We start from the raw sequence: 8,403 nt of genomic DNA on the forward strand, positions 1-8,403 counted from the left end.
CTCCAAATATCTTTTACTGAAGATTGAAACAAGGAGGTATGTGGGACGACCTTGGCAGTATGTGATTGAGAGAAACATGCTAATGATCTATTAGTTATGCTAATTATAATTATAATATGAAATTATGCTAATGATCTATTGGATTCTTGGTAGAGTTTAGTAGGTATTGTAAGTATTTTCTTAACCCAAATTAATATTATCTTTATTTTGTTCTCAACAACTCTACTATTATATATTATTGCATTTGTTTATTATTAGAAATAAAAGAAAAAAAAAACAAAGTACTTCAGTCAAGCACAGAGCTTTAAATAACTATCTTAAGTTTTTAGACAATTTTTACATATAAGGAATATTGAAATACTTTGAAAGTGAAAAATGTGTTAATATCTAATATTAGTAAGAGTGGTGTAGTATTTTATAGGAACAAAAGAAATAACCACTCGGGTGCTGGTTGGGCCAAACCCAACTTATCCGTGATGGTTCGGTGAATCTCGCTGGTTTGGTCCAACTTATCGAAATTCAAAAATAAGAAGTTTTAATTTTTTATTATTTAATTTTAATATTTGGTATATAAGCAAACATATCTTTATTCTCACGCAGAGTGAACCGAAAAGCATAAGCGCGCGACCATTACAGAGAGAGCTTTGCTTCTCAGTCCCTGAGAGTAATTCAAGAGCAGAGACCAGCGATCAGAAGAGAACCTCCAAAGTTCTAGGGTTCGTTATCGGAGCCTCTTTTAAATCTCTGTTTAAATTGGAAATTGTTTCCAATTTCGTTTTCGGTTTGTTTAGGTAAGTCTCGAGTTTCCGAACGATATGATTGTTATTTGTTTTGTTCTCAAAATTATTTTATGGTTGCTTTTCTGATTAGTTTGATTCTGGTGAATATTCTTTTTTAATCTTCCGCTGCTCGAGTAATTGTTTGCTTGTGTTTGGTTGCCGAGAAAGTAGAGGAACTGGAAATCTGAAGAGGGTTTTTGTAATTTGAAGACGTTCTATCCCTTTTTATTTTATACGCAATGGAGATTGTTCCTTTTTGGGTTTTTTTTAAAGATCGTAATACATACATATATAATGTCTGTCGTGTTGGGATTGTCTGCAAATTAAGTATAGGATTTTGTGGGAAATTTTTACGCTGGAAAGTAACCTGTGATTGTGAGATAACACAGTTGTGCTGTTTTACAGGGGCTTTGTTGAAGTTTTTGTAGCATCCATCTAGTACAAGAAGATTGAGCATCGGAATTATCATGGTTTTCTGTTGTTGGTAATCAGAAATTGAGATGTATAATCAGCCAAGTTATAGTAGTCAGTCTGGGCAAACTCCTCCTATGCCCGTTCCACCACCATTCCAACAGCTTCCTCCTTCTCGGGCACCTCCTCCTCCTCATCGTCATCATCAGTTACAGCATGGTCCTCTGCCACATTCCGTAAATCAACAGCTCCTCCTCCAGTCCCTTCTCATGTTGGTCAGCCGGGCCCTTCTCCATATCGCTATGGTCCATCCCCACTACCTACGTTTCCTCGGGTTCCATCCAGTGGAATGTCAAATGCCGGTCAATCTTGTTTCCGCTACCCTCCACCATTTCATGGAGGAACCCCATTGTACCCGACAACTCAACAGAACTCCCCACATCCTACTCATTTTGGGAACCAAAATGTTTATCCTGTTCAACAACCAGTAGCTCCTGCCTATGGTCCACCACCACCTCCTAGAATGTTACCTCATTCCTCACAAGATCAATCCTCATACAGAGCTCCAGTACTTCAGTCACCACAGGTGCACAATGGTGTGCAGGGTTCTCAGCATATCCTACTGGCTCCTCCTCCCCCTCCTGCTTCTAGTTTATCTACTTCTGCTCCTTTAATTCCTTCAACTGGTGGAAACTCTCGCATGCCTTCCACAGCCCTGCCACCACAGCCACCTCCACCCTCTTCTTCACCACCGCTTCCACCTCCTCCTCCACCCCCTACCTCTCCCTTTCTCTCTTCTATGGCCATCCATGCTACTCCTAACCTACCCCCTCGTTCTGACTCTAATCCTGATTCAAGTAAACTTTCAGGATGTGGACTAAAGACGTCAAGTTCTATTGACGAAAATTCAGCTTGCAGCGATGGGAGAGATAAATTACCTGAGCAAAGTGGCTCTCAAGCTGGTTATCTAGCAGGAAAGGGCTCTTTGTCCAAGGGCAATATGATTTTAGATCTTCCTCCAACTCCACCTAAGCCACGAGAAGAAAAACTTGTTCAGAGAACTGAGGCTTTATGCCAGTCTATTGCCAAGAATGGTTCTGATTTTGAAGATATGGCTCTTCTAAAGAAATCTGGGAATTCACAATTTGAATTTATGTTAGGTGGTGAGCCAGGAAGTGAAGCTGCTATTGCTCATGATTATTTTCTTTGGATGAAGAAGAAATGTAATTTGACTATGTTAGATGAAGGGAACTGTGACTCGTCTTCTAAGGCTTTTGCGGTTGATGATAAAAAAATGATGGTTGTGGTTGGATCTCATTCACCTGCTGATTCTGACATGGAGATGGAAGGTTAGTACAACAGATTGTGTCCCCAACAAGTTTGTCTTTCTTGGATTTTCTATAAAATTGCTTATTTGTGGCGTTTTGTGCAGTAAATGTGGTCTTTCCAGAAATTCATTGTTTGTAGGTGTCACTTAATTCGTGAGAAATTAATTTGTAGGAATTTATACTTGAGAATCAGCAACTCTTTAAGACTTCTCATTGAGTGAGTGGACTTGAGAGATTTTCTAGGATAATTCAACAACTTTGTGGGCATCTATTGAGCGACCATGTTGCTTTTAGAAGTCTAATTCAAATTTATATGTAGTCATTGACTGTCTTTGCCAAGTTGGTTATCATTGTTCAATTAAATTGATAGTTATGTTAATTTATGTGATAGTTTGTTGAGATTTTTATCAGCCAGTATTATGAGAGTTGGCCTAAATCTGCTACGTATCGTAATTCAGTTAAGTTTATACTATGCAGTTGTGATGCTGAAGCATTTGATTCCCTTGTTTTCCCCCCTTTTTTTTTCTTCTGATGGGTGGTTTCTAGATGATATCACCCACCCAGACACTGTCCAGGTGGTGAAGAACTCATTTGAAAGTCAAAACTTTGAGTTAGATTCAGTCTGCATCAATTCAAATGAAAAAGAATGTGCACCGCATAGTTCTGGAGAATGCAAGCCAGTGGAAGCTGTATCTGCAAAAATATCTCTCTCTGTTTTCCCAGGACCAGGTGAACGAAGTAAATATTTGCTCCTGTTTTAACTACTTGCGCAGTTGCGCATTTATCTGATCCCGTTAGTTTTGATGTGTGACTGGCTTCTTCAGTGTGATCCTTCTATGAAAAAGCTGAGGAATGTGTTCGATAACTTATTTTGATTGTGCTATGGGTATAGGGATTCATACCCCTGACCTTAGGCAGGATGGTCAGGAACTATTGTTTTTATGATGCTAGTTTGTTTTTTAATAAGGTATTTGCTAGTTGTATATCAGCATTTGCTTATTGCTTCTCGAATATTGGCCTTTTCCTGAGATTTTCTGTTATTGCAAATGTTTGTTAAGTTGTATGCTCATTCGTGTCAATGCAGGTAATGATAATGACCTTCTAGATTTGTCGAATTTTCGGTTTGTTGAAGGTTTTTTGTTAAGTTGTAGCTTGTTTGTGTTAGTTGCAGGGGAATGGTCTTCTAGATTTGTCGAATGTTTGGTCCATTCAAGGTTGACATTTGGAAGCTTGTTTTACACTGTTCATTCCCCTGTCACAGGTTCTTCTGGGGCTCCTGAATGTTCTCCAGCCGGCGAAGCTGTGAAGTCAACCTCTTTCAGAGCTGATAATAGAAGTCCTCCGTCTTTAGCAGCTGCTGAAGGCATTGGGCATTCTCCTCAACATATAAATGATGGAAGTCCATTTAGACTTCTGCAAGGGTATGCATCCGATGACAGCACAGGAAGTGAAGATGAGCCCCGCCTTGAAGATTTTAAAACAGTATCATCGGCAGTTTCAGTTGATGCTACAAATTTGCTTATAGACTCTGAGTGTAATCTGAGGACATATATTGGGTTGGAGAGTCCTGGTAAGACTGAAAAGCAGTTTGGACTGCCATCTGGATTAGCCATATCTAGTAAAGCTCCAGAAATTTCTGCAGGTTCACAAGGAGAATTTGGAATAACTACCAGAAAAACAAATGCTAGAGGAGCAATTGATGAACATGACGAGACTATGCTTGAAAATGAAGCATTGATCAACTGTGTCACTATTTGTGAGGATATCCAGAACAAGATGTCCGTGGAGGCGCATGTGCTGTTGGCACTTCTAGTGGAAAGTTCCATAATGAAAATAAGGATGAAAGTGCAAAGTCCACCCCAACTCTTCCAAAAGTAGATGAGTTTGGGAGAGTGGTCAGAGAAGGTGCTAGCGACAGTGACTCTGATGATTCTCACCATAGAAGGCATAGCAAAAGAGGCAGAAGCCGTAGCTGGAGTCGATCACCTCCTGGTAGGAGGAGGCAGTGGCGACGGAGAAGTCCAAAAAGGAGAAGGGAGAGGCGAAGCCGATCTCGCAGGTATTACTATATCTTTGCAAATGTGTCAGTTTCTTCAATTGGCGGTGCCTATTATTCCTATTATCAAATGGTATGCAGCATCATTTTTTTTTCATACAAACGTCTACCACTAGTCCGATGGATGGAATATTCTAAATCTATTGTCTTTTGTTTTAGCTGGTCTCCCAGACATCGAAGAAGTAGGAGCAGGTCCCCCTCATAACCATGCAGGTGAGTTCATGGGTGATCGAGTGAGACGGGACAAAGGTCAAGTTCCAGACTGTTTTGATTTCCTTAGAGGCAGGTGCTACCGTGCAGCGTTTTGTCGGTATCGACACCATGATAGAGACGAGGGTGATGGATCTAGGCACTATAGGAGGAGCAAACAACAGTACCTGGAAATGCATCCTAGCTCAAAGAAATCTAGTGTTGTAGAAGAGATCAAGAATATTCCTCTAAAAGCATCAGATGCTAAGCTTGAAGAAATCAATATGGATATGTCTTGTGGCAGCTTTGGTGCGACAGAAAGTGGCAACTTTGAGAGTGACACTCTGCAATCCTTTATCCCTCATACAGCTGGTCAACTAATTGATGCTGATGTAACTAAATTTGATAGTTCTAAAGAGGGTGCCGCTAAATTTCCAGAGAGGCAAAGTATTCTAGAAGAGCCAAAAGAGGTTATCGTGCACAGTTGTAACAGTTTTATGAAAAAAACAGAATGTCATCACCCATTTGTGATGATAAAATTCCCTCTAAATCTGATGGCAAAGCTGATGCCTGATTTCATATGGTGAAGCTTCTCAATGCAGTTTGTCCTTCGAAATTCTCCGCATTTCAACAACCTCAACCAAATCTTTCAGGTGGAAGGGTTCAGAATGCTGATCATCCTCAGACAGATAACTTGTCTATATCTGATTCATCAGCCAATGGAAGATCATCAACTGCCCTTAACAATCCTACTGCAAGTGATATTCCAATTGAAACAGAGAATCTACATCTTTCTGCCCAGTTGCCCCCTCCTCAGCTCCAGCTCCCATTCTCACAGGGCGTGAATGCTCCTCATATGGAACAACCACCAAAGGATCCTGGTAAAAGTTTTCCTCCTTATATGTTACCTGGTCAACAATCATTCTTCTCTGTACCTTCAACTTCCCTGCCACCGCCACCCCCACATCATAATTCAAATGTAAGAAGTGCAACCCCTGGTATTTCTTCACAATTTCAGCAGGCTCACTTGCCTTCAAGAAATAACATTGATTCTCAAACTTCTCCAGACCCTACACGAATGAGTTGGCTACTTATTCTCAAGTTGGTGATTTTCCGTACAGATCTTATGCTACTACAAGTGAGTCTCATCAACCTTTCTTGCATGCAGAAGATTTTAGACTGAGGAATCCTCCAGTTTTCAACCTGTCACATCAACAATTTGGAGGCCCTGGTCTTTTGGGAGAACATCCCTTACCACAGCTTCCGGTACAGGGTTTTAGTGCTTCCAGTTTCTTGTCTCAGAGTAACAATCACCCCCAGCCAACAGCTTTCTCCCAAGAATTTCCTGCAACCAATTTTCATGGTATTCGTATGCCTCAGTTAGACCCTTCAACCTCGACTCCTCATATTCATCCTTACTCTCAGCAACAACTGCCACCTCATGGTTTACGCCCTTCCATGCAGATAATGTGAATGAGCTGCCTGGCAAAGTCATTTCTTCATCAACATATCCACCAGATCATCTGGACATGAATAAGTCAGCCTACCGGCCTGATTTTGGATCAAGAACTGCTCACCACAATCCTTATGCATCTACTTTTGAGCAGCCACTTTTCGCCAAATTCACTTCGAAAATTTTCGGACAAGAAAAGGATTCAATTGATGGGCAAGGGGTTGGCAGTACTGGGTTGAGACACTATGCTTCATCACCAAAGTCTGGTGGAGATGTTGGACAGAACTTCTCCAGGTCTGGAGGTGACCGGAATGATCCTCATTCTGACAGCATTGAGCCGTCTTCAAACTCATTTAATAAATCAGGTTATGTTCACAAGCGGGAACCCACCGTTGACCGTGACATTGTGTTGAGGCTCATTGATCCCAACAAGCCATTGGATGTGGAAGAAAACAACCAGAAAGAAGCTAGTGCTGTTGTTTTTGCAACATCTTTTGATAATGAGGAGTTTGGAGAGACTGCAGATGCCGAGGTAGGTGCTGTTGAAAATGCAAGCCCAAGTGACCTGGTAGGGAACATGACAGCAGGTGATGTTGAAATTGATCAGTTTAAGTCCCCAGGGAAGAGCAAGAAGAGCAAAGGTTCAAGGTCAATGAGGCTTTTTAAAGTCGCTATTGCAGATTTTGTGAAGGACGTTCTAAAGCCATCATGGCGACAGGGTAATATGAGCAAGGAAGCATTTAAGACGATTGTCAAGAAGACTGTTGATAAGGTGTCGGGGGCTATGAAGAGCCACCAGATACCCAAATCTCAGGCGAGGATAAATCAATACATTGACTCGTCGCAGTTAAAGCTAACAAAGCTTGTGATGGTAAATATCATATTACTTGCATATTTTTTGAAAGTTTCTTTGGTAGAATATGAAATCTTATCTAGCAATGAAAATTTACATGTGATATTTAATAGATACAGGCAAATGCAAACTTTTGCATTAAATTGCTCCTTCTTTTGCCCCATTTCTTTGGTGAGGTGATTTCCTCGCGTGTTTGTTAACTTGTCAAAAGAGGCCACCATCTTGTTATTCATTTTTAGTTTCTTACATAGATATTTATTATCAAGAAATGTGAATATGTTAATTTGTTAAGCATACCCCAAATTCAAATTAGGTTCTTGTCAAGTTCTTTGTTGTGGCAATAAAAAATGCCAAGCCCCATCTTTCAAGGGTAGGATGCAAATATAGTGTAGATGTCTTTGATAGCTCTTGGAGTTTATTTTTTTGAAATATTTTAGTCCACTGGGAGAAGCAAATAATCTGTTCCCTAAATACATCAGTCTCAGAGATTCTGTTTAGAACATTGATTTCCAACAAATTTTGATGTTAGGTCCTTTTCAGTGAATTTAATGAATTTGATGAGATGTTCTCTAAAATCTTGTGCAGGGCTATGTTGATAAGTATGTTAAAGCGTAAAAGTCGACCGTTGACATCAGTTGATAAGCTGCTCTTTGATGACAGAAGATTTTATTAAATCTGTATGTTTCCCTACCTTTTGGAACGATCTTTATGTGTTGTTGCGGAAATGTAACTCACTCTTTTGGTGCAGACCAATAAGGAAAGCCGCGAAATTTTCAGCTGGCGTAACTAGAATGTTGATTTTCTGTCAAGTCCATACCTTCTTGCTAAAAGGGTGCATAGGAAGTTGAATTTTTTTGTGAGACCGTTAATTTTGGCAAAATTCCAAGGGAGCTCGGAAACATGTATGTAACTTATTTCTTTACATGTGAATGTTGAATGTCTACTTTTCGTCCTCTGTAATGAGTGTCAGATGTGTATATTTATGTATTGATTTCAGCTTGCTGCATAACTATTCTATATAATGGCTTGTTTGGATGTTTTTACGGGAATGAGGGGACAGAAACCTAGGGGACCAAGTCTCCATCAACCGCCTTTTATTTGCAAAGAAAGTGTTGCACTCCAAATTAGGGGGACTGGAAGGGAAACAAGATGTATATTAATCACATATGACTATTCTACACCTTGGATGCGACTATGATGCTAATCATACTCATCTGTGTCGACTTTTCATATCTCAGGCACACACAGCTATATTTCCCCATCCACATGACTTCACTAACCCTAAAGATTGCTCATTAGGTAAGACATCTTCAAAATAGGAGGTCTATTTCTGT

General features: G+C 40.2%; 3 protein-coding genes across 5 annotated transcripts; all 3 read left to right on the top strand.

Annotated features, from left to right (window-relative positions):
* Positions 1–572: 572 nt before the first annotated feature.
* On the top strand, positions 573–4,396 carry LOC120016745 (probable E3 ubiquitin-protein ligase IRF2BPL). Its single transcript, XM_038869654.1, has 4 exons — positions 573–716; positions 1,185–2,539; positions 3,065–3,247; positions 3,780–4,396. Exons 2-4 carry the CDS (start codon positions 1,540–1,542, stop codon positions 4,394–4,396), a joined length of 1,800 nt encoding a protein of 599 aa, XP_038725582.1. The 5' UTR covers positions 573–716; positions 1,185–1,539.
* LOC120016747 lies at positions 4,294–5,946 on the top strand. The gene is made up of 3 exons (XM_038869656.1): positions 4,294–4,577; positions 4,734–5,290; positions 5,353–5,946. Exons 1-3 carry the CDS (start codon positions 4,397–4,399, stop codon positions 5,944–5,946), a joined length of 1,332 nt encoding a protein of 443 aa, XP_038725584.1. The 5' UTR covers positions 4,294–4,396.
* LOC120016149 (zinc finger CCCH domain-containing protein 38-like) lies at positions 5,503–8,370 on the top strand. 3 transcript variants are annotated; one of them, XM_038868778.1, is made up of 4 exons: positions 5,503–5,644; positions 5,932–7,087; positions 7,655–7,746; positions 7,818–8,118. In XM_038868778.1, the coding sequence occupies exons 2-3, from the start codon at positions 6,293–6,295 to the stop codon at positions 7,682–7,684; spliced, it is 825 nt and encodes a 274-aa protein (XP_038724706.1). In that variant the 5' UTR covers positions 5,503–5,644; positions 5,932–6,292; the 3' UTR covers positions 7,685–7,746; positions 7,818–8,118. The 3 variants fall into 3 exon arrangements, with proteins under 3 accessions (XP_038724706.1, XP_038724707.1, XP_038724705.1); XM_038868779.1 differs by lacking the exon at positions 5,503–5,644 and adding an exon at positions 8,308–8,370 and having other exon boundaries at positions 5,828–7,087; positions 7,818–7,971; XM_038868777.1 differs by lacking the exon at positions 5,503–5,644 and having other exon boundaries at positions 5,828–7,087.
* Positions 8,371–8,403: the final 33 nt, after the last annotated feature.

The sequence above is a fragment of the Tripterygium wilfordii genome, chromosome 15, assembly GCF_013401445.1.
Source record: "Tripterygium wilfordii isolate XIE 37 chromosome 15, ASM1340144v1, whole genome shotgun sequence".
NCBI classification, from domain to species: domain Eukaryota; kingdom Viridiplantae; phylum Streptophyta; class Magnoliopsida; order Celastrales; family Celastraceae; genus Tripterygium; species Tripterygium wilfordii.